Raw genomic sequence first — 25,785 nt, forward strand, 5'->3', positions numbered from 1 at the left:
ATGCCTGTCGCGGCCAAGGCTGACGAAGGATGCTCGATGTCCTTGACTTTGGGGCTCGTATGTGGAGCCGTGGAACTAAATTGGGCGAGAACTTAAACCACTCAAGATCAATTAGAGATGTTAGAATAGAGCAAATAAATAAATTGCTTAAATAAAAAGAAGTTTTCAATAAATACATATGTAATACACGGTTTTTTTTTTATTAAATTGCCACAATTTTGTACACAATTTGCTGCCAAACGACCACCACAAATGCTCGTTATTTCGCCGCCAACAAGTTTGCCCACTAAAACGAATTTAGATTCAATTTGCGCGCGCTTTAAACTCAATTAAAGTTTCGGGCCTTAAATAACATTTAAATGCCATGTCATTTGATAACATAAGCCAGCGATTTGTCACTTGGGTGGGGTGGGGGTCAGAAGTATGAGAAATGGAGTGCCGAAAGCTGGGTGGACTTTTGGGTGCTTATTTTGGGGTTCCTGGCGCTGTGGAGCCGCTGGTTTTCGCAGGAAGCCAACTTGTCATTCATCAAACTTTTTCAATAAAACTTTTGCGCCGCTTCACATCGCTGGCCAAGCTGCAAATCCGTCGCCCATTGCAAAGGCCAAAAATACTTTCTCGGAGGAAAGTGGTGAAAGTCAAGTGTGTGGGCGAGCGAGATGCAAAGTTCCCAATTTTAGTTGTGAGTTTCGATATCTTGTCTACTGCCATTGTCAACAGTTGCCCATGGCCAGCCCCTGATCCACTGCCACAACTAAATACTATTAAATATTAAAATATAAAAACCTTATCTTTTTAGCTACTAAAGTAGAATATAGACTTAGTTCTATAGTTAAAAGTTGTGGAATCCTGTTTGTTAATTAGTAAATAAATTATATAAATTACTAATAAAATTTATAATATTTTAAATGCCAACAAGGTTTACTAATAATCGTGTTTACCTTTGACGAAATGTTTTACATTCTGGCATAAAGTGAACCCCATATTTATCTCAGTGTAAAACATTCGAATCGAAGCACTGACAAACAAATATTATATTGTTTTCCATATCGATTTCCTCTTCAGCCGCTCCTGCATTCAATTTTCAGGATGAGCTATGCAACTTTTATGTTGAGCTCATCATTTTGCCAACTGCTCTTGTGCGCCACAGAAGGGGGAGTGGTGGAAATTGGGCGGGAAAATCGAATAGGGCAAGTACTGAATGGCAGGGAACTAAGTGGAACAGACAAAAAACAAGGATGAGCCAGGATGAAGGCGGAGAGCTCTGGGCGGGCAAGCTGACAAAAGAAGCTGCTCGAAGGACTCGCTGGCTGAGTGAACTTCCAAGGAGCCAAAGCAGCAAAAGCAGCAAAAGGGATCCGCTCGCATAGTTCAGTCGTAAACAATCAATGCAATCTCGACTTGGGGAGCACGAGCAGCCGGAGCTCCATCAATTTCCATAATTAATCATGCAAGACACAGCAGACACAAAAGGGTTAAGCGAAGGCTTTCGTTGTCGTTGCTCTTCGGATTAAATCAAATCAAATCAATCCAAATCAAATGAAATTGAAAAGTAACAATGCGAAAGTTTTCCCCGACAATCCGTTGAGGGTTCCCCAAAAAAAATAAAAGAATTTATACAAATTTGATTGATTGTGCCTGCATTTGGGCTTCAAATTCATGCGTTTACTTAACAATACTTTAAGCAGATGGCAACACTGCGTATGCGTAATATGTTGTTAATCATACGCCATGTTGACAATGTTTTTTTAGGGAAACTTTAATATATCTCTTAAGGAATCTTAAAACACCGCAACTTTGAACTTAAAATACATTTCCACAGCTCCTAAAACACTCGTAAATAAAATTTCAAACACAATAGAAACGCCAAGCAATTTCCATTTTCAGGGGTCACCCACAAAAAATACATCCAACACAAGCGCCTAATAGATTTTCAATAGAAAATCCATTCAAGGCCGCTGTGATGATTTTTCGTGCGCAAAAAAAAAAAGTTCGCCATGCATAAATTTCGGCCAGGCGACAAAAACAGCCGCGGAACCGCAGGCGCGTTTTACGAGCGTTTTTTCCCGCCTGCCAACCTCAAGATGCGCAAAAAATATACATATATCTGCAACGCGGCCAGGCCAACGGCTGTGGACTCATGGCCCTGAATTGGCCCGAACTGAAAACGGTTAGCACGTTTCTGGCAGGGGTTAGTCATGGCCAACGGCGAAACAATCGGGTTAAAGGCTAGGGTAAGGGTAAGGGTTAAGGGGTTCCAGCGGTTCTAGGGGGTGAAGAACAGACATTGCCGCTTACGCTTTGCGATGCAGCCCCAGGCAACCAGCAGAGTTCTCACAGCTACACAGAGAGAAAAGAGAACAGAAAATAAAAAGAAAAAGAAAAATCAAATATGTAAAGTACACTAGGAAAAGAAGAAATGAAAGGGTGCAGCGATGACAGGTGAACATAAAAGAGTGCCTATGAAAATCAAAGTGTTCTTTAAAAAACAGAAATAATTAATGGTAATAATCATATTTGCTTTGGTAAAAATATTAAAATTTAAACGCCAATCATAAGCTAACTTTAAAGTAAGCAACAATATTTAAATGAAGAAACATATAATTTTATAACATTTATAATTAAATAAATTCTTATAGGTGCTACACATTTGAATGATATATTTTAAAATAAATTCTTAAAAAATGTCCTCAAACTATCAGAGAGTTAAAGAGTTATAAGAAGGAATCTTCCCCCGAAAGCCGATTAAATTATCTTTCGCTTAACCCTAGAACCTGAGGAAAATGTATGAAATGCCCAAGCGGATGCAGTTGCTCCGCATACAAAAGCTGCCTTACCATTCTGGGTGGTGCTGCCCTGGAAGAGGTTCCGCAGATAGGTGATCAGCCGCCGGTGCAGCGGTCGATGGCGATGGCGTGAGGATTTCCTGTGCGAGGAGGAGGACTCCTGGCCGCCGCCGCCCTGCTCCACATCCTCCACGTCCAGGGTGGCGACGATGGCGGCACCCGAACCGGGACCACTGGCCACCAGCTCCTTGCCGCACTGACTGGCGTCCACAATAATCTCGATGCTGCGCTGCGTGCTGGACTTTTTGAGGCCCAATGCCGCCGTGGAGCAACTGCTGCCAGAGGGACCACCACCACCACCACCACCACCGCCACCACCTGAGCCGCCGCCAGAGTTAATGGTGCTGATTAGGGCGTCTGTGACACTGGATCCGGTGCCGGCAATGCTGCTCACCGTCTGGTGATGCACCTGCTGCTGCTGCTGTTGGTGCTGCTGGTGCTGCTGGGCGGCGCGACCTGTGAGCAGGTGATGCTGGGCGCTGGAGGGCAGCTCGTTGACGGTGCCATTGCTGTGGCTGCCACGGTAGATTAGCTCCGTTTCGTTGCTCACCTGGCGCAGCGCATGCAGTCCGGTGTGCGATGCACTGCTTGACATTCCGGCGGAGGAGCCTCCGCCACCTCCAACGCCGCTGCCACCAGCTCCTCCTCCTCCGCCGCCGCCGGAAGAGCCACCATTCAGACCCGTGTAGTAGGCGCTGTTCGGTCGCTGGCTGTGCTGCACCTGCGGCCCGGCCATGCTGTTTCGCTCAGTGTATGTCTGGTGCTGCTGCAGCGGCTAGTTCCTCCTCCGTCTGCTGATCCTGCTCCTGTTCCTGCTCCGGCTCTCACTCCCGATCCTCTGTAGCGGCTGGCTTTAGTTGTCGCTGGCTGGCTTTAGTGGTTTTAGTGGTTTTAGTAGCATGTTGGACAGTTACATGGTTACGGCGGTGACTTTGTTAGGCAGCGTGGGGTTAAGCGGCGCGGCATCTGTGCGAGAAGCGAGTAGAATCGAGCAGAGTATATATATTAGTTTAAATACCAAGGCATTAGCTCCTAAACCGATCAAAGCAACAGTTTCAAGCACTCAATGCATTCGCTTTCATTTAAATTAGAAACACATTTTTGTTGTCCAAAAACATTGCTATAAACAAACTATGCCGAATGCTTTCAAGGATTGCAACTTTCTACTGTTTCCGTATTATTTTGCAATTATCTTAATTTGATCGGAATAGAGTAAATAACAAAGAAAACTATTTCCAGGAATTTCCATTTATTCCATTTGCCAGCAGCGTTGTATGTATTTGTGCGTGCTTTTGTGTGTGCTAGTGTGCGTGCATGTGTGTGGGTGTGCGTGCATGTGTCTGTGTTTATGCGATTATAAAGCTGTTGTAAGCGCACTTGTTAACCTATTTTGATTCCATTTACTAAATGCCACACTTAACTAGACAACTGACTTCTCGCTAAATGGTGGCCATGTAAATTTATTGAGCTGCAAGTGAATAACCCAATAATCTAATCCAATAATTGTAAATTACATTTATACAAAATATAACACTTAAAATTCTCAGCCAGTAGGCCTCGTAATGAAACTCAGCTAGCTTAGGCCATCGGTTTGGCACTTTCGATCAGTTTTGGGGCCAACCTTACACCGAACAGTTCGGAAAACTAGCCGAAAAGAAATTCAAAATTTGTCCGTGTGAATAACTCCGTGTTTTTCCATCTTTTTTGCTTACCCGTTGCCATGAAGACCCTCGAGTCCGACGACAAACCCTTCAATCCCTTCTACATTGGCCCGCATCCCAGCAAGGCGTGCGCCATTCCCGAGATTCCCGGCCGCCAGTGCTCGCCCAACTGCCAGGAGCAGGTGCCAGCAGCTACGCCGGCGAACAGGCCACCATCCGGAGCAGTGGCCACGGAGGCGCAGGATGCGAACAGCGTGCCCAGCGGCACGGCGGGCGGCATGCTGATCGTGGGCGTGGCCAACATATACAGCACCGTCGAGGTCCTGGCCGCCGCCGCTCGCATGGGCGGGGCAGCGGGCGGCACGGGGGCGGCAGCGGGCGGCGCTGGAGCGGACCAGGGTACGCCGGCGCCCAACAACACCATATGCAAGCCGTATCCCTGCATGGAGGGCGCTCGCAGCGATAGTCCTGGCTGTGGTTAGACCTGGAGGAAGTTCACATGGCATCAGGCACCAACTGGCTATTCAAATTGGCTAAAACGCAACACCTAGTTAGCCCCAAATACAGTAATAAAAGCCTAGAAAAAGCAATTCATTTGTGTTTTTTTCTATATGCCGTAAAGAAATAATCAAACATTTCTGATCCGTTTTAAGGAAAGCCAGTTGCTTACGTCGCTTTTCGGCGGCTAAAGGTCCTTTTCGTCCCTGTTAAGCGTTCAACGATAAACGATTCGAGTGGAATCCCATTTGGGGAGTATTATTTTTGGAAAGAAATTCGTTCGCACATTTGCAAGCCGTTGCGATGAATTTCATCTGAGGCTGGAGCTGCAGCTGCATCATTTATGGTTCGCTGGCAACTGGCAAATGGATCAGGAGCAGCAGCATCCATCCACATTCACATCCACATCCACATCCACCTACACATTCACATCCACCTACACATTCACATGAACCTGCACATGCACAGCATCCTTTGGCCCAATCTTTGGGGGCCAGGAGTGCGGTGCGTTCGGCCTGGAGTCTATCGAACGTATTGCTTTTGCAAATTCAATGAAGTAAAAATGTATTATTTATTGATGGACTTATGCAACTGCACAACAGCAGCAGCTACAGCAGCAGCAGCAGGAACAGCAACAAGGAGCTGAACGCTTTATGCCGCCAACCTTGCACCACGAACAGTGCTGCCAAGTTGGCCATTTTCGAGCCAGTTAACCATTTACTGTTAGCCAAATATTTTGACAGTTCTCGAAATTAGGTTCTATAATTAATATGAGCTACAAAAAAACTTATGAAGCCAGCAATTTATTTTCTTTGCGTAAACATTACTTGGATTTTTATTTAAAATTCGCTCCATTGAAGGATTTTATATTTTTGAATTATGTATATTGTATAAATATATCTTTTATTTATTTAATTTATTTTTAAGAATATTTAAGATGTCTTAAAATAAAACTATCAGAAAAGTTGCCCTTTTCGGTATTTAGGTAAACTCTCCTTTAACCAAATCTTAGTTGAATTGTGTGAAAGCATTCATCAGCTTTCCTCTGATTACTTTATTTATTTTTTTTTTTTGGCATCCCTGTCGAGGACATCGTGCGTGTGTATGTGGGTGTATGTGTGTGGCTGCGTGTGTGCATGTGTGTGTGTGTGCACTCGTCCTGGTACTTGGCAAAATTGCAGTCGATGCTGCTGCTGGCAGTGCTTTTGCCTTTGCTCTTGCTTTCTTTGCCAGCACCTGTTTGCCAAATGATTTATGCATTTCACCCATTTTGCCGTCGACGCTGCCACGTGCAACAAAACTAGCAAACAACTGCAACAAATGCATGTGCAACCCGCCGGCAATAACAACAACATTTAATGTGATTTTCTTGTTAAATGCGAGTCGCGTTGAGTTGAGTCGCGTGGAGTCGCGAAGAAAAATGGAGCACTTTGCTGCCAGTTTTTATTCGTCGTTGTCGAACCCCTTAATAGTCGTTAGTTTGTTAAGCTCTTAAGCTACCCCTTCTTTTTTTTGAGTGCTTGTCGTTGGACTATTTTACAATTGCCGGTCTAAACTGCGAAAAAGTGCGACAACTTGTTTAGATTAGCGAGTAATTAACGAGTTCGGGGGGGAAATGCGAACTAAAAAAAAAGGCTATAATACCATTGCCAAATCGTGGAGGCTTTGAAATTGAGTTACCCAAATATCGATCATACGCACCGTGTGCATGCAAAGTGACAGGACGAAGACAACCTGAAATCCTGAAATCCGACGCCCATTTCAGCAATTCCATTTCCAACTGTCAACAAATCGAGTGGAGAAAAGAAACAACAACAAGGGCAGCGTGCAGAGGAAGAAACTTAATTTATTGAAATGCCCGGAAATGTAAGCATTAAAAGCGCCGCACGGCGACGAATGGAAAACAAAGCATAAATATCTATTAAAATGAGATTGAAATAAATTACAATTTACAGGGAAAGTCAGGGCAACGGGCAACGGGCAATGGGAAATGGCCCAACGACACGCCTTCCCCCAGGCCATTTAATGCCAAGCATCTCCAACGTCGCCAGCATCTCCAGCATCTCCCATTCCCATAACCATTATCCCATTCCCATTCGCATTCGCATTCGATTCCGAAGGTCAGGTGGCAGTCTGCTCGGGTCTTGAGCAGAAACTGGAGTGCAGGGCAAACACTTCTCCGCTGGCGAGATGGTCGACATGGTCGAGGAGCAGCCATGTGAACATGGGGGGAAATTAAGTGCAAGGATCCATGGATCCATGGCGAGAGAGAGAGGACAACAAAAGGACTCGCATACTTAGACGCACTTGAGCGTGAGGCAAAAGATGGCTTGCGATGGCAGGGGATGCCATGAAAAATGGAGGCACCACCGCCGAACGGCAGAGGAAATGAAGCTGAACTTTATTATAACAATACACAATAATCGTGTGGCAGCAACGTCTCGAGTTTCCTCCGCCTGATTTTCCGTTCGCCACGATGATGGAGTGCGGCGGAAAACGGAAAGCGGAAAGCGGATATGCCGCTCGAAAGGTAAACTGCAACGGAAGCCAGACCGCACAAAATTATGATGAAAACAAATACAAATCTCCTGCATGCGAGCTACGCACGAAAAGGTTGAACGACTGCAGAGATGCCCTTTCACAAACAGTTTCACCTTGAATTTACAAGGAATTTCTTTATCATAAATCTGTATATTGACCTTTTAATGTAATGAATAGAATTTCAACTTAAGCATTGTTAAACTATAACCGTGATACCTAATTTAAATGATAGCTAAATTGAGCTTTCGCATTTTTGCCACCAGCAATAACACGTTTTTTTCGCAGACTTTCAAACCAGTCACGCTCAACAAGTTGAGTGGCATGCAATCGCGGAATAAATTAAAATCCTCCGGCAATTTCTCACTTGCCGCAGAGGACAAACACGCTCGCATGCTAATCGATGGCGGGGCGTGGGAGTTTTCGCGCAGTGCATTCACGTACACCGCACGCCAAGGCGCTTAACTAAACAAGCAGAAGACGTGCAGTCAGGCGGGAAATGCATTCCAGTGCGGTTGCATATCGCCCCGGCTCCACCAGCACGAAATCCCAGTAAAATGTCAAGTGCACTTCGCTAGAGCCCCTCCCTCTTTCCACCAGCCCCCCAGCTTCCTTGCATCCTTGCATCCTGCAGGCTAAGGACTCGAGTCGCGACTTCCTGGACTCGTAGCTTCCCGGAGTCCTTGCATACCAATAAGTATGCGCAATATTCAAACGGGAAGGTAAAAGGAAATTGGATTTTTGTTGACATTATTTAATAAAAAGAAAGAACAAAATATCCGGACTCCCTTAACCAGGCAGCTACAAACAACAATGGACTTTTGGCGGCGTCATGTCAGCTTGGTCCGAGAAATGCTCAACTCATCGAAAGTTCCTGCCCTTTGACAACAAAAAAATACAAAAATGCCAACATTTTCCCTCCTGGCATCTGCTCTGGTTTTCACTCAGTTTTTCCCCTTTCCATGGGTGGGTGTGTGTGTGTGAGTTGTTGGCAAACATATTTTGATTTTGCATAATAAATTGCGTTGTGTGTGCGAACGGCCAAGACAAAGTGGCAGAAAGTAAAGGGGTTCTAGTTAGAGGTTCGATACTAAATCGACAGCAGGGATACCCTATTTACAAGCAACACATCAGCAGATAACATTATGTTCGGTTCATAGTTTAAGCACGACAGGGTAGCTGTTAGTCGTTGCAACCATTGGCATGCGTGCATTTTTAGACGACTCTCGCCAAAGAGAAATGGCAGCTCGAAAGCACTTCGCATGCTGCTGCATCTGGCTGTGAGCAGAAGCCAATCAAATTTCCATGTTTGATATATTCCATGAAATATTGTGCTGCATGTGCTTTGCTTATTTTTTCACTTCTTATTTGTGGCAGAGCGTGGGAACTGACATTTTTTTTAAACTGCCAACGAACTGACAAACACACACCCAAAAAACAGGGTGGTGCGGATAAGTGGGCGGCTCATCTGGGTGGTGCAGGGTGCAGTGGGTGGCTAAGTGGAGGCTGGATTTTTTGGTCTCGGGTGGGGCAACGGAATGTAAAACAAATCGCCACCGGCATTGGACGCTGATGAGGTTGGTTATCGCAGTGGCGCAGAGGTAATGACACGCCCACAAAACGCAGCACCACAGTGATCTACGCAAATATGTGTTTAGCACTAAACAGTGGTGGTGGAAAGTATGTGTACCCCCCAAAAGTGGTAGCAACCAAAGCTCACTCTGCTAAGTATTTAAAATATAAATTATGTAGTTTATATATCATATCATACATCATTAGAAATACAACTACTTATTTTTTAGCCATTGAAAATTAAGGCAAATCAAATGAATACTATGCAAATTATTATGCAAACTTATTTTCCTGTAAATGGATCACCTAAGCCCACTTAAGCCTTAAAGTTCGTAGGCAGGCAGGCAAATTTCATGTTAAGCCCCTGAAAAATCATTTCCTTGCCGTGTCATTTTTTTGAGGTCTTACTTTTGGCACTCAGTGTGGGCGGCGGTGCATTCGTGTTGGCTTGGCAGCCGTCAAAGTGCAAAATATGGGGCTCAAGCGTCATCTGGATGCCTCGCCTCAGCTCCGGCCACACAAACACATGGTTGTAGAGTTGCTCGGGATGCACGTGAGTTGCTGCAATCTGTGGCACACTTTTCGCAAAACGCCAGCCACAGCTTGCCACCCGGCGCCCGCAACTGAAATTTTCTCGGCTTTTCCACAGCGGTGGGGAAAAGGGGGGGGGGGGGAAATGGGGAAAGTGGGCAAGGTGGAAAGCGGAAGATGGAAGATGGAAGGTGGCACTGAAATAACACCAGCTGGAATGCAAGCAACCAACCAAGTCAGCTAACTGTTTTCATAACCCCAACTGGATAACATAAGTGCACTTGGAGAAATATCTCTGTGGCAAGTAACCAACTATTAACTACTAATATTCGTAGCTACATTTTTTTAAAAATAGTATTTATTCTTTAAACAGCGCCTTAATAATGAACTAATATTTTCCAAATAAATACATATAGCTAATTGTGTGCGGTGTATATTACATGAAACCCCCCATGTATGGCCTCTATTTTCCCCAGTTATATTTGGCAGGACATATTGCATGGTATCTACAGGGTCCTTTCCAGCTGTCTAATTTTTCTATTTCGCTGCGTTTTTCGCACGTTTATTTGCCAAAGCGAGAAAGTGGAAAACCCGAAGCCCCAATACACCGATACACCGCACCTATGTACCTTTCGCTCCTAGCTTTTCCCACTTTTCCCACATTTCCCACATTTCACCTGGCCTTTCCCTATCTGGGCCCTGTATTTATGGGTTTGCACGTGTTTCCTGCCAGTCTGCCAGTGTTGCCATCATCGTCATCATCCTCATCATCGTCATCATCGTGCTCATCGCGCCAGTTCGCCAGTTGCCATTGTGGCAGCTTGAGCATCTTTTGGAAAAAACAGAAAAAACAGAAAAACACACGGAAAATTTCTGCCGAGTGGGGTTTCATTTTCAAGTGTTTGTCTTCACGTGGCCCGATGTGTATGTGTGTGTGCCAGTTGTGTGTGTGTGCCAGTTGTGTGTGTGCGTGTGTGTGTGCCAGTTGTAGAAGAGAACGTTTATTTTTCAGCTGTTGCTGCCGTGACATGGACACCCGCAAAATGGTTGGCCTGTCAGCGACAAGGATGCCCCCAGTCAGTTACTCGCAGGATACGCGGCAGGATCAGGAGGACAAGGGAAAGCACGGGGAAAAGCACGGGGAAAAGCACGGGGAAAAGCACTTCACTTGGCCACGACAAAAAAATGCGCTCAATTGTTTCGCTCGGGAGACTCACATTGATTTGCATCCGATTTGGCATGGGTAAACAAGTACGAGATGCCATACAGTGAGCCACAAATTAGTGCAGTAGTTTTCAAAATTAACGTTCCTTATTAACTTTGCAGTTATCTGTCTGTTATTTTCTCAATATTATTTCCCTTTCTCAAATGTGCACCTACATTATTCGGGTCACAAGGTAACCAAATCCCCATGGGTGCCTGCTGTAAAACTTATCTACGAACTTAACATGTATTTCCATGACAGGTGTATATGCATTACAGTCGAAACACACACAAAACATGAGACACACGTGGCGCAACTGGAATTCGAGTGGAAGGAAACTCGATTCGCGTGCAAAGCTCGTAAATTAATTTTTATATCCCTTTCAATTACTTTCCGATGCCCACACTCCCCACCATCCCCACACTCCGCATCCTCCGCCAACTATCAATGCATACTAATGAGAAACTTGCAGGGGGCTGAGCGGAAAATCCGTAGACCTCAGACCTCAGATAGAGCTTATCGGCCCGATTTCATGACCACCGCGGGTTGGCCACAACTCCCGCTTCCCTCGGTTCCCTTGATTCCCTCGATTCCCTCGGTTCCCTAGATTTCCTCGATTCCCTCGATGCCCTCGATGCCCTCGATTCCCTCGATTCCGACCCTCGGTCAATGTAATTGCCCTTGTTTCTTGTTCCTGCTCTTGTGTTTGGTTCTGTTGCTGTTGCTGTTCTCGTTGCCATTGCCGTTTCTGTTCCCATTCCAGCCTGGCCATTAAGAGCCAAGGAGTGCTCCCACCAGCCACCATCCACCAGCCAGCTCCCTCCACCAGCCGAGGGCCCAGTGCCAATGCCATGGCCAATCCTGGCCAGGAAAACTCCCCGGGAGCCACACGCAGCTTAACAACTTTTCTGTGTAAGCTTTCATCACGATTATGGCCAGGGTAAGGCGGTAAATGGTGTATGTGGAATGAGACCGGGCTAAAGTTTCACACAGGCAGAGATGTCTGTACTTGGAAAAGTATATGCCATGCATATTTCACAGTTATTTGTTGCTTTGGCAATTACTGCAAATATTTAATATTTAAATAGAATGGATTTCCTACGAATTAAAGCCATTTATATTAGAATAAAGAATTATAATTAGGCATAAACTATACATTCTGTTTCCTTGTTCATTAATACATTTTTCATAAAATTTCTTTGTGTTAAATAATTTAAATAATATAACATGGGTTATATTTTCCCAGTGTATTTGATTATAAGTTTACCTTTGCTCACACCTTCACACTCGGCTTACATTATCATCGACACGGAAAAAATTATGAACGAAAGAAAAATAGCAACAAAAATCTGTTAATAAAGACAAACTCTTCCGGATATACACACACACACACACACACACAGATATATACACACACGCACACCAGCTCACCTGCGAGAGAAGGTAACTACGTCTATTTTGCATAAATGCCACAGCTGCTGCCGCACCCCCCGCCCCCGCCCGCCCACAGTTGCCTTTATGGAAAGCATTTGAATTAATTATACTAAAAGTTGTGAAAATAGAAACTCTTTTGCACCTGATGCCCGACACAAAGCCTTGAGGAAGGAGCAGCAGAATCCTTGTAGTTTTATCTGCCTTTTGTCTGCGTATGGTGAGCAGGACCCCCAACCCAAAACCCCCAACAGCCCAACCACCCCCCATTTAACCCACAAAGCCAACTTAATTTGCAGTGAAATTAAGTGTAGACACACAACTCAGCTGAGGATGCCAAAGGAATTACTCATCTCCGGGCGAGGACAGTGCGTTTCGCTGCTTTAAGGCGTTGGTCGTTCGCTAAGAAAATGGTTTACCACTTTAAAGTAATACATTTCCTGGCGAAACTATTTGAATTTGTTGATTACAATTTGTTTACCACTTTAAATAACTAGTGAATGGCAGGGGATTGCGGTCGAGTCACAATGGCAATGGGATTAAATGCGAAATAAAATCGGAGACAGCGGCCAGAGGTCTCGACTATCCGGGCTTAAAGAGGGAAACCCGATGCCGAACACCCGGACACCGGACAGCGGACACCGGACAGCGGACACCGGATTCCGGACTCCGGCAGTCTGGACTCCGGATTGTGGAGCACAACAACGGGCACAAGTTATCCGGACAATGGACACCATGCCGCTGACAGGCGTCTCACAAAAAGATGAGGGCATCCGATGACGAGCTGATATGGGATGAGATGGGAGGCGGGATCCCGCTGTTGCGGCTAATGCGGCTGTTTTTGCTGCTGTTGCTGTTGCTGCTGCTGCTGCTGCTGTTCATGATGATGATGCGGCCTGCGAGTGGAGCTATCCACCGCATTGATGTTGCTGTTGGGTTTTATGGCCCCCGGGCAAATGGCGCCTCAAATGGAAAACATGAAACCGAATTAACAGCCAAACAGCCCAAGAAGACGACTGCGGCGGAATGGTGAACGACTTCCGGAAACGTATGCCGAAGTGGCCCGCTGCTCCTCCTCCTCCTTTCGGCAACCCGGGTAATTATCGCCTGACCGCCTGCCCGACTCCAATCTTCCATCGGCCTCCATCTGCCTCCAATCTTCCAGCTGCCTCCATCTTCCTCCAATCTCCCATCTCCTACAGCGAGCACCCGGAAAATGCCCCGTCATGTGGTAGGCTTGGGCCCCGGGTTCCAACGAGTCCATCGCCTCCTCTGATGTCATTGCGTGGCTTGATGGATTTGTGTAATTTCTTTATGGCAACCACACCCCCCCAACTAGCGCCCGATTCGGGTCCACCCTAGATGGCTGGGGGGCCACCCCTTTATCCCATCATAAATTGAAGCTGGATTTAATTACAGCCTTTCGGCCACGCCCAAGTTTCTCACACGCCCTTTGCGGCGACAGCTGCGTTTTTGCAATGCGAATTTGAATTTGAATTCGAAAGCTCGGGACAGTGGGACAATTGGCAGTGATGTCAAGCACAAATTGCCAAATGATAGCTTAGCGAAAGGAATGCATAACAAAATGTTACAACACAAATAATTACAATTGAATGGAAGATTACTTATTTGAGAAGTGCGGAATTTAAGGGAAAATATCTAACAAGTGCTGAATGTGCTGCGATTTCAAAATGATTGCAACCAAAGCACTTGTGTGCCACCTCAGCACTTCCTCCGCCCCTTTTTTACAAAGGAGAAGGGGCGTGGTGGCAGAAGGAATGCATGTCATGACCCAACACCAGCCGCAAAATGTAATTTCTAATTCCGGGCAAAAAACAGTCCCATTTCTCGTTTGATTCTGGAAAATGCACAGTAAACAAATACCCAACATGTTAGAAAGCTACAAATTATTATTTTAGTTTGTCAAATATTACATGAAAAATGTTTACATTGAAGAAGAAATTGAAGAAATATTTTGTAATATTTTAAGCAGCTTGGAAATGGTAGCTCAAATATTTTGTAGCCGTGTGCTGATCTGCAGCATTTATTAAAATCACATTTTCACGAATTTCTTTTCGCACTTTGCCGCCGTTGCTGGATTTTTTGTGCAATTCATTTCCTTAATGCTCCGCTGGGTAATTTGGGTCAAAACTAATTAGACGGCAGACGTGACTTTAATTACCCACAGACCAAGGAGCCAAGGACGTCGGCCAGACGGCGATGGCTGAAGGATGAAGGACGAAGGACGATGGGGTTCTCTCTCCTTTTTTCGCACCGATTTTCCCCACATTTTCCTCGCTAATCGATGGCCAAGTCATAAATTCAGCGACAAAACGATTTGGAGCGTCAAACACTTTTGCCTAACCTTCAATTTACACTTGTCACGTGCGCCGACTGCCACGCCCCCTGCGCCCACCACTTAATTACTTAATTGGCTATTAGCTAAATGGTCACAGCACGTAAATGACCATTTTTGTTTTCTCCGCCATTTTGACGGGTGCAACAAAGAGCCCGCATCTGAAATGTGTTTTCTTCATGCAATTTTTTCTTATTTTTTTTTTTGTTTTTGTCGTTCAGCTCAAATTGCCGCAATTTGCATATGGGCAATTTTAAGTGTGTGTGTTTGATGGGCGGGGTGAGGGGGTGAAGGGGGTTAAGAGCTGCCGCACAGCGCGATTCATTAACCCATGAAACTCAGCTGACCACGACTACAACCGACCGCAGACCACAGACGGCAGGCTGGCAGGCATTAAAGCAACCGAAATGAGTCCATCTGTTGAAGGATATTTACAGGACACTCGCAGGACATTCGACAGTGGACACATGTCGCCAAAACACGAGGGTGTTCAAAGGATGCAGCTATGGGGTATGCCCGAAATAGTATTGGCGGAATTAACACATTCTTATTACAAATGATAAGTAATACAAGAGAAAGTAATAAATTGATAGCCTTAAAAAGTGAGAAATATTTTTAAAATTGATTCTTAGCTTGCTGGCTTATAATGATAACTATATTGAATGCACTTACATGGATAAGTATTATATTGAATGCACTTGCATGGTTCAGTTTTGTATTTTATTTAATACCTGTAGTTAAAAGTGTGAATTTTTTCAGCTGTTTGGGGAGCATATCCACCCAGGACCTCCGCAGGACCTCAGGGTAAGCCGCAAACAGGCCAAGAACAAGGACACTCAGTCTGAGGCACATGTTCGCAGTTGATTTACCGATTAACCAAAAACGGCAAACAGCAACCGCAACAGCGGCCACATGCATACAGCGAGTATATGGGGATATGCAGATATGCAGATATATATTCCCTGCGCCCCAGCCATTAGCTTAACCCCCTGAAGCCCCCAAGCAGCCAAAACCACCCCCACCACCCGCCGCCGACCTCTTTTCCACCTAAGATCCAGCAACATCTGCTGCCACAATGCTGAAGGCAATCCAATTTAATTAATATTATAATTAAGCGCAGATAGCAAAATGAACCGAGTTGCTGCGAAGCTGGATTTAGTGTGGGAGGTGGGTGGCAAATGGCTGGAAAATGGTTGGAAAATGGGGGGGGGGGCGTGGCAAGGGGGAGTAAGTGCATTCCATCACCGCTGCGTGTGCTGAATTATGTGAGCAATTTTCCAAGTGAGGATTTCGGCTTCGCATTGTTGCGGTGCATATGCGAAAGTCTTTGCCCAGGAAACACTTTCCATCTGATATACATATAAAATCCTTGAAATGCCTTGAGATTCCTACGACACACGCAGCATTGTGAGCAAAAAGCTAGCATTTGTCATAAATGAGAAAATTTAAAAGAAAACTCACAAAGCACGCTTTCAAATAATTTAACTTAGCTGTGCATTTGTTTTCCATTTATAATTTAATTAATAAAAGCATAATACTTAGGTTTATACAAGAGGACAAACATTTTACCTCTGATTAAAATTCCTGAATGGCAACCGAGCAAGGGGAAACCCAATTTTGGAATGGAAATCAATAGATTGAAATAATTCATTCGGTATTTGGGCTGTGGCCGCCGACTTACTGCAATTAATCTCAAATGAAGTGAGCTGATTCAGCTGGAGGCTCCGCTGCTGACAGACAGAGAAGGAGATAGATAGATAGATAGATAGATAGATAGATAGATAGATAGATAGAGAGAGAGAGAGAGAGAGAGGGAATATGGGCGAGTGAAAGAGACAGAGGGGGGAGGAGAGGAGAATCAAAGGAGCTTTCACGCCTCGCCGCTTCAGATTTGGGATGGATAATTCAGGTCCTTGGCTCTCAGATGTTTAGGCATTTGATTAATGCCAAAAGAGAAACAAATAGCTTAAGTCGACTGCGGGCGAAAGAGATGCAAGTAGCCAGGAAAAAAGAGATGCCAATAGCAGGGCCAAAGCTGCGATTAATTCGAACAAATCAGACAAAGTCGAAGGCGCTGGAGCGGAGTGTGACATGGATTGCATCAAAGGATATGACTGACTAGGGCGTATTTAATAAAGCCCGCCACTCAATACACTAAATATTCATTTCCCTGAGCCATTTAATCGCACAATTTATTTATTTATTTGGTTTATTTGTTTTGTTGTAGACAAAAGTTTCAAACTTATGCTACATTAAATAGATATCGGCTATAGCTGCTGGGGCTTTCAGCCGGACTTCAACAATATTTACTTAAGTATTTATAATATATATAAATTGATTAAGAATTGGGGGATTACAGAGATTTGCTATTTGTACTACGAAATAATGTTTACAGTAGAAGGATTATGTTAGCTTTTTTCAGAAATTTAAGTAAATGTGAGAGATTTTCGGATGTGGGAATATTTAAGATGTCGCGTTCCTAAATCTATATAATATTCACTTATAACCTAATCATATTTAACCTATTTATAACTAACCTAATCATAGTATTATAACATATAACTCAATATAACTCAATTATAACTCAATCCTAAATTTAGCCGATCTGCAATGCAATTGGCGGCATTCCATGCGCTTTGTAAGACAAACTCTTAAAAAATTGTTAATAATAATATTAAGTAAACAATCAAAACACTTTATTATTTCTTACTATTTTCATTTGATATTATTTACACAAAGAAAAATAACTAAATGAAAAGAATATCCAATCACTGGCTTAATGTTTCTCATATAAATGAAACAAACTTAATGTTTATTTATTTATGGTACGCTGTATTCTTATCACTTCATTTTCAATTGTTATGTTAATCATTACACATGTTTCGAAAACAAATATATAGACTGCATCAATGCGCACGTGAAATAAATAACTAACTTAATAAACGATCTCCTAAATGAGGAGCATACCTGGTCAGATCCATGATGCACTGCATCCAGAATCAGGACGGGATACCCACATGGCCTCTGGAACCACTATCACACACCAACACACAAACTACTACTTCTACTATCACATTTCAACTTCCGGTCTTCAACTGATCTACGAGCTGTCAGAGCGGCTATCCCATGATGATTCAGTCAGAACTGATTGGGAATTATAAGTATTGGTGCACGAAATTTTGTTTTACATTTCATTAATTATGTAAAATCATGTAAATTATGTAAATTACAATGTATACAAAATAACTTTTGATATGTTTAATGTTTTCTGTTGAATGTTACCTATGTTTCAATGTTGCACATTCAATGTTGCACATTCAATGTTGCATATTCAATGTTGCACATTCAATGTTGCATATCCAATGTTGTAAATTTAATGTTGCAAGTTCAATGTTGCAAATTCAATGTTGCAAACTCAATGTTGCAAATTCAATGTTGCAAATTCAATGTTGCATGTTGCATGTTTAATGTTACATGTCACATATGTATACATATCACTGATTGAAAAATGCTGCATGTTATATGTTGTTTGTTGCATTGTTGCATGTTGCAAGTAGCAAATTTATTGCTAAATGTCGATTTTCCTTTGTTTAATATTTGTTGCCAGGGCATTTCAAAGATTTAGCTATCAAAATCAAGAGCATTTTTAATTGGATTCAGTCATTAAACTATAAGTGTTGCAACATTTAAAACGATTTAGCTAAATAAATACTTCATCTGCTATTAAAATTCTTCCTCTGTTCAAGCAATCCGTGAATTGCTGGAAAAACAAGCTCTGACACCCCAGGAAAACAAGACGTTGCCGCGTAATTAAGTTGCAGGACGAAAAATGCAAAGAAAAAACAAAAAAAGGAAAATAAGAGGGAAAAACGCTGAGGGACACAACACACGGACCATGAACTTTAACTCGCGGCGACTTTTGGCTGGAATTTTAAATAAATTCCACCGGCTAATGGATCGCATTCAATTAGCCAGACAGGATGCGCAGACATCCGAGTGGAGGAGGGGGGCATGCATCAATCTTTGGGGGCACCACTCTCCATTCCGCCGCTCCTTTGATTTTCGGCTAATTAAGTTCCTTGAGATGCGTGAATTTCGAGTTAATCAAATGCCAATTAACTGACATTTTCATCAGGCCACCCAGATCAACTCATAATGAGCTGCTTGGCCCGCTAATGAAGACGAGTCCAACATGTGTGTGGATCCCTTTGTTCTGCCCCAAATGTATCTCTATCTTCTTATTTCTTTTTCAATATTTTCTTGGCTCCTCGCTTACAGCTGGCCCTTACAGTATACATACATATATACACATGTATATATATTCTAGAAAGACGGACACATTTCCGGCTCATTGATTGCAGTGCCATCGAACAAAAGCCAGCAAAGTGTCAACTTTTCGAATTGATAGCCGAGAAGATAGCAGGACCTGAATGCCAACGAGATGGGGGATATATTAGAGACTTGCCAGATAATAGCACGCTATATAGAAGTGAAAACAAGACCGATTTCTCGTCGCCTGTATGTGCAGAGAAATCGAAAACCATTGCCACATTTCGATGGGGATGGGGAAATATATATCAGTTACAAAACGAAACAAATTTGGCAAAAATGGGGGAGAAATGTGAGCATAAATAGGAACACAAATGGAGCACAAAAGTGGCACACATGGTGTTCTTTTATTTTGACAATTTCTGTCCTCTCTGGCAAAACTGAAAAAATACGGAAAATGTTTCAAGTTTCTTCTGCAACTGAGTAAATACAATGTATACTTCTTGTTTTTATATACGTTGATTTTTCTTCAATAACATTTTAGCCTTTATTTGGTAAGTAGCTTGAAATACCTTTTCCGACTTTTGGCAGCAACAAGGAACAGGAGTTCCGGAAAGGCTCTAATCTAAAATATTAAATGTAACTAATCCCAGTACGCCATCCTCGTAATCCCAACCGGGGGATTTATTACCTATTGGCAAAGCCATATACCCATGAGGGATTTTCCATTTTGGTCAATTTGAGAGCCTCAGCGATATAATATCGATGAAGGATTTAAGGGGCTTAGGGCGCCAAAGCAATTAGGTTGGCATTCCGCTGGAAGGACGAACTTTTAATGTTTTAAGTTTACTTGTCACTCCGCGGGGACTTTCAGATAGATATGTACCTATATGTAGCAATAAATATATGTATTTGTTTTTTCTTCTAGCCGCTTTGCCATTTGCTTGCTGCCATTCTGCAATGTAAATTATTCAAACTTGGAAATTGTGACAGAGGTATATGTATCTATATATATATATATATACACATATATATATAAATATATATGTATATATGTAAAAGCGGGATCCGAGAAACGTGCAACTCATGCTCGACATCAACAAACGTGTTTACGAGCCCCAATGAACGAGGCAAGCTCTCGCCCCCTCTCTTTCTCGCGCTGCGCCGATTTTCCGTCTCTTTCGAGGGCTTTGGACCCTCCGGCAACAACAACAACAACAACATGAATATGCATAAAGCGCTAGGTGGGATCCCCATGAATTAGTTATGAGGTTATAAGGCATATTGCCAACTGCTTCATAGAGGCCACCTGAAAGCAGTCCTAATAAAATTACGTCAAGCCTTGCAAAAAAAAAAGCGAAAAAACAAGGAAAGAAGGAAGAAAAAAGAACGCAAAATAGTAAGGAAAAAGAAAAATAGTGTGGTGAAAAAAAGAAAATGGGGGGGAATAGGAAAATGGCAACGGAAATGGAAAGCCACAAACCAACAGCAGGTAAGCCTGCCATTTTCCCACTCAAGGTATCGGTATTAAAAAGGCAGGACATATTGAGACTCCTGGGAAAAGCTGGAAAACTGGGTAAATTCCAAGCTGCACAGAGAGATTATTATCGATGGGAACTTATTGCAGCACTCGATCCACTTTATACGTAATTAAAATTATATGTCTTCATTAATAAATATTTTGGTGACCCCAGCATCCATCACGTGTAAGACACGCAACTATTACGCAAGTAATCAAATTATTAATAAAATATACCAGCACTTTAATGGCCACTAAACGCAAGCGCTTGTGCTTAAACATTTATGCAGACATTTATGTGCACAAATATTTATATGGGTTAACTTGCTATCTGTCCGACTTCTGGCTCTTCGTCTGGGTTTGTGTGTCACTTGCCAGACTCTGGCGTTGTGATATGCAAAATGTTGTCATAAATACGGCACAAAAAACAAGCGCATTTTCCCCTGAAATGAAAGGAGAGAAGCTAGAGCAGCGCTGGAAAATAAAAATAAATTGCTGGGTCAGGTGACGGACATTATTCAGGGTATTTCCAACCAAAAACTTCGACTCTAACTCCAACTCTGACTCTGAAATGCAAATCGCAGTTTAACAACGGCGTTGGTTTACTTTTGTATGCAAAACTATAAGAATTGTTTCAGAACTTTGCATTCTTAAATTGTTCAACAACTTGCAAGATTTGCTCTTAAATTTGATGCAGAATTAAACCCATTTAAGTTACTCGCCATCGCTTTAATAATTTGGCATATTATTTTCCGCTCTGGTGGGCAATTAATTTGCTGCTGACTGCACCCAAAACTGCATTTGATTGATTAGTGTAATTAAGTGGAAGGCCAGAGGGCACAATACTGTTATTTTTGTTATTTTTTAAGCCGCATCAAGTATACGCCATGTGCAACGTACTCAGCTGGATGTCCAGCGATAAATTGACATGAAAAATCCATTTCGCTTGACTCAATTCACAGGCAATTGTCTTTAAGACGACTTAAGTACTATACACATATATGTATTTATATATATATATATATATAAATATCATGTATGCCGGGGCAAGTTTTCATGGCCTTACGAGTGGCAAGCGGCGACATAAGCTTATTAAATTCCATAAGGATTTCACATAATACAGGCAGCTACTTATGGCAAGGATTAAACAAACATGCCGACTTTACAAACTTGCCACAAGCCCAACGACGACGCAGGGCCCCCATTGCGCCGAAGACGAGAGACTGCGCCAAAAGCCTTTAACTGTTGACCAATTCGTTGACACACATGCACATGCCAGCCACTTTTCCCACTTTCCCCACTGCCTCCACATCCTCCACATTGCCCACTTTCACCACTTTCTCCACTTGCCCCACCAACTGGGCCACTCGACGGGCGGTCGCCGGAAAGCTGCAGTGCCATCTGCTGCAGCTCATATCTTTCCGATTTTCCCCACTAAGCAAAGACAATCGAGATTGGCGGCAACTTGTTAACTCCATTAGAGGTACAACAGCGTCCGCAAAACTAGTGGCGAACGTACGCAAATGCCATTAAAAAATGCCTTTTAAAATATGCTATTCATTTCTACTTTGGCATAAATACAATGTAAATTATTTTTAAATTAATATTCTTAGCTCCCAAAAAGTGTATTAGAAAATACCCTTTGACTTCGCAATAATTTGTGGCATATACATGGCAGCGCTGCGTGCTGAGGCTCCCAGACTAATTACTTTAAGGACTCGAGGTCCTTGGCGTGAGCCTCAACAGCTTCAACAGCATCAACAGTCGCTGACAACAAAGGCAAATGAAAAGTGTAAACTTTTTCGCATTTAATTAAAAGACGAATTTACGCAAACCTCAAAAGGCCGCAAGTGAGCGGAGCGAGGACCCACAATCCTCAAATCAAACAGTGGAGCCCCGCTTAACCATACTCCACACTCCGAGCTTATTGCCTGAAATGCAGACATATTTTTCCCTTTTGCACTTGTCCGGAAATGGGTTAAAAAGTCAGCCCTCTGATTCCCGCTGATGATTTGTCAGTTCTGTCGCAGTGCGTGTCACGCGCTTGTCACGCGCCTGTCACGCCCACAGAATAAGGCAGCTGGATATAAAATGTATATCTATATATACAGACAAACAGACAGAGAGACAGACAGACGGACAGACATACGAACAGACATACGGACAGACAGACAGACGGACAGACGGACAGACGGACGGCAGATGCACAGTAATGACAGAGAATCGGAGAAACCACTTGATTGCGGTCCTCGCCGGGCAATCAACGTGGCGTATGAGTGATAATTTGTAACACTTTCCGTGAAGATTGCAATGAAAAGATAATGATTGCGTCCTCAGTCAGGCGTGCGCTTTTAAGAATGTGTGAGCAATACTATTGTTAACACACTGTTTTGTTGATTGCAACACTTGCCGAATAGATTGCATTGAAATGATAATTCTACCGCCTGATTACTCATGCATATGCTGGCGATAAATTAAGCGAAGCACTGAAATCAAAATACTCGTAAGCCCAGTGATTACTCAAGTTTCAAGTTCGTGCAGCAAAGTTTGCGCCCAATTTGATCTCCTTGGCTTTAAAATCAATACTTCGCCTAATTCGTTGTCCTTCAATTATTTAATGTGCCGCCATCTGTCTCAGCCGCTCAGCATTTGGGATTCTGGCAATCCTTGACGCACTGCGTCCACATCCAAGTCCACGTCCACCCATCTTTCAGTTGGGCCGGTAAAAGTTTGGAAAATGGGGTAAAGTCTAACCAGGAGACAGGGTAAATTGTTTGGCCCTTGCACAACACGGAAACTTTTCTTATTTTCGCGGCTTTTACATAGTTACCCCCTCTCCCCGATTGCCGTATCTCAGCCACTTTCTCCGACTTTCGCCGACTTTCACCGGCGCTCTCCCTCACCCAAGGGTGCTTTATTACAATTTAACTTTTCTTTTATTGCAACATTTTTGTTGCCCCTTGCGTTGGGCTCTGCGGCTAACCGTGCAAGGACTTTTCCACCCAACAAATATACCAGAAAAAAAACGAAACCCCAACCCCAAAGGCAAATCCAAAAACCCCAAAAACCCAAAACCCAAAAACCAAAAACCCAAAGCCAAAAAGGGTGGAGGACATTAGCCGCTGGTCGAAGGAGGCGGAGCGGCATCCAAAGGAGCCTGATTATGTGTTATATGGCACATGCAAAGAAGCTGCCTGTGGGCCCCATCTTCCATCTAGAGAAGAAGTTCCACCATCAGCTCATTATATTCAATAGCCAGGAGTCTCATGTGCAGTGGGTATAAACGACAGACGGCGTCAATAGATAATAATATAATATATATAATATATATAATAAATACATTTATAAATATATCAGTGTGCCAAAGTCTTTCAAGTGCCGCTTATTAATCAGCCGATTTTGGTAATTGGCCATTTGAATATGAAAGATATTTATGGTTTATGAGATTCCGGAATTTGACTGAAAATCTGAAATGCATGGCTATGCTGCTGACTTGATCAATTCAATTCAGCTTTTCCTTGATAGAAAGTATCCTGCAGTCGTAACCTATCTATCTGGTAAGCATTTCCATTTCCATTTTCTTTTCCTTTTCACTTGCCACCAAGATTTCCATTTGCCATGTGTGCGAGTGCCGGCATCTGTGTTGTGCATTGTGTGTATGTGTATGTGTGTGTGTGTTATGGGTTTCCTTTTATTTTATACGTATTTCACTTCATTTTGCGCCGCTGTATTGTTGTGTGTCCTGCCAGCTTCCTCGTACCTTCCCCGCTCCCTGCCCCCCCTGCTCCCTGCCCCCCTGTCCCTGCCCCCCCTATCCCTGCCCCTCTTCTTTTTGGCCCATCTTCGCCCCTCTTTCACTTAGTTTTTCCCGTTCCTCCGCCTTTTTCTTTGGCTCATGCATATTTGAAATTCCCTTAAAGGCACTTCTGTTGTTCAGTTCATTCTACTGCTCCCCTTCTTCTTCTTCTGCTTCTTCTTCTTCTCGTTGTTGTATTTGTTGTTGTTGCGCTTTAGACAGCAGAGGTACAAATAATAGTAATGATTGCAATGAAACGAGGCATCCACAAGTTAATGCCATCACCTCCTCTTTGCCATGCCAGCACCACTACTTTATTGACCTGCACTGTGCGTGTGTGTGTTTGGTCTACCCATCTCTGTCTGACTCACGGGGCCGCCCTTTATCATTCTTATCATCATCAAGCGTTGACGGGCCGTGCTATTGTGGCGACCTTAATGGTCAAGTTTAGGTGTGCCTGTGTGCGTTGATATCCGTGTGTGTGAGTGTGGCTGTGTAAGTGTGTGTGTGTGTGTGAGTGAGACTGTGGTATCCTTAAACTGCAATTCATGCCTGCTCCAGCTTTTTTCTGCTTCTGCAATTGTGATGATGGCGCATTTTTATGGCCACCGAAATTTAATCGAGTTTATCGCATAATTTTGTTTATTTTTTTCTCTTTTTTTCTCCTGTGTTGGCCTCTGTGTGGGTGGCACTTAAGACGTGCTTATTAGCCCTATTAGTAATAATTGCACTACCGAGCAAATTTAGTTGTCTTGTGCATCATCATCTCACGCTCTCTCCATTCACCATTCGAGCATCCACATTTTGGCTTATTTTGTGGCGGGCACTTAACTTGCGAAGCAGCCATGTTGTCCTTGCCACTGGAAATCGGTTTTCTGCGGCTTTTGTGTGTTCTTCAGCTGTGTGGAACTTCAACTCCGTCTATCGCCGTCCAAGCCCGGCAACTTAACTTTTAGCTGCCTCCAAGGACCTGCATTTACTTGGCTATTTAGATATTTATCTTTATGCTGCCTTGTCCAACTGACTTTTATATGCGAATTAATATTTGAATAGCCTGCAAAGCCAACTGTGGCCATGTGAAAGAGATGGCCATAGTGGCTGGAGAGTGGGACGGACATAGATTAGGCGCAGGATAAGTGGGATTTCCCGATGAGCTGGCATATCAAACGTTAATTTGTTCCATTTATTTATTGGTGGCTCTTAATGAAGTCATAAGTAATAAATATCAAGTCTGAATCGGGTTCGCACATAATCAGGGGAAGCCATTCATTTTATTGCCTTTACCGGGTAATATATTACTATTTATTAGTGCTCTTGGGGGCTTAATATAATATATATTTAAATGCACAAATCATTGTTTGCTGTATTTGTAGCTGGGTTAAAATATTATACGATGACACCGCATCAGTAATTATCACTTAGTTTGGATAGAATTTGGCAATGAACTACCAGTTTATTTTGCATTTCATAGCATACTTTGCGCCCTTAAATTCCAATGGAAATTTAGTGGAATTTTTTCGATTTTTTTGAACTTTTATTTGGCAGTCAGCAACTATTTCGTAAA

The 25,785-nt window shown here is 43.3% G+C and overlaps 2 protein-coding genes and 1 long non-coding RNA gene across 8 annotated transcripts in view; 2 read left to right on the forward strand and 1 right to left on the reverse strand.

Annotated features, from left to right (window-relative positions):
* Window positions 1-25,785, reverse strand: part of LOC122624237 (Kv channel-interacting protein 4) — a 75,637-nt gene that overhangs the window by 19,252 nt on the left and 30,600 nt on the right. For 2 of the 4 annotated variants that reach the window (XM_043803718.1, XM_043803716.1), the window contains exons 1-2: window positions 17,605-17,725; window positions 2,838-3,812 (exon numbers count right to left, since the gene is read on the reverse strand). The exons of 1 other annotated variant lie outside the window; for it this stretch is intronic. In XM_043803718.1, coding sequence (XP_043659653.1) covers window positions 2,838-3,582 — 745 coding nt within the window. In that variant the 5' untranslated portion in view covers window positions 3,583-3,812; window positions 17,605-17,725. Of the gene's footprint in view, window positions 1-2,837; window positions 3,813-17,604; window positions 17,726-25,785 lie in introns of those variants that run through there. One more of the 4 variants, XM_043803717.1, reaches the window with a different exon arrangement.
* On the forward strand, window positions 4,448-5,097 carry LOC122624238. Its single transcript, XM_043803720.1, has one exon. The coding sequence runs from the start codon at window positions 4,567-4,569 to the stop codon at window positions 4,987-4,989; it is 423 nt and encodes a 140-aa protein (XP_043659655.1). The 5' UTR covers window positions 4,448-4,566; the 3' UTR covers window positions 4,990-5,097.
* LOC122624239 lies at window positions 12,378-14,174 on the forward strand. 3 transcript variants are annotated; one of them, XR_006326455.1, is made up of 4 exons: window positions 12,378-12,501; window positions 12,581-12,709; window positions 12,779-13,377; window positions 13,447-14,174. It is a non-coding gene; the product is annotated as an uncharacterized LOC122624239 (long non-coding RNA). The 3 variants fall into 3 exon arrangements; XR_006326453.1 differs by having other exon boundaries at window positions 12,779-14,174; XR_006326454.1 differs by having other exon boundaries at window positions 12,451-12,501; window positions 12,565-12,709; window positions 12,779-14,174.

Source organism: Drosophila teissieri, chromosome X (genome assembly GCF_016746235.2).
Source record: "Drosophila teissieri strain GT53w chromosome X, Prin_Dtei_1.1, whole genome shotgun sequence".
NCBI classification, from domain to species: domain Eukaryota; kingdom Metazoa; phylum Arthropoda; class Insecta; order Diptera; family Drosophilidae; genus Drosophila; species Drosophila teissieri.

Coding starts and splice junctions, on each gene's coding strand:
- LOC122624238 (XM_043803720.1), top strand. CDS start 4,567: ATGAAGACCCTCGAGTCCGACGACAAACCCTTCAATCCCTTCTACATT.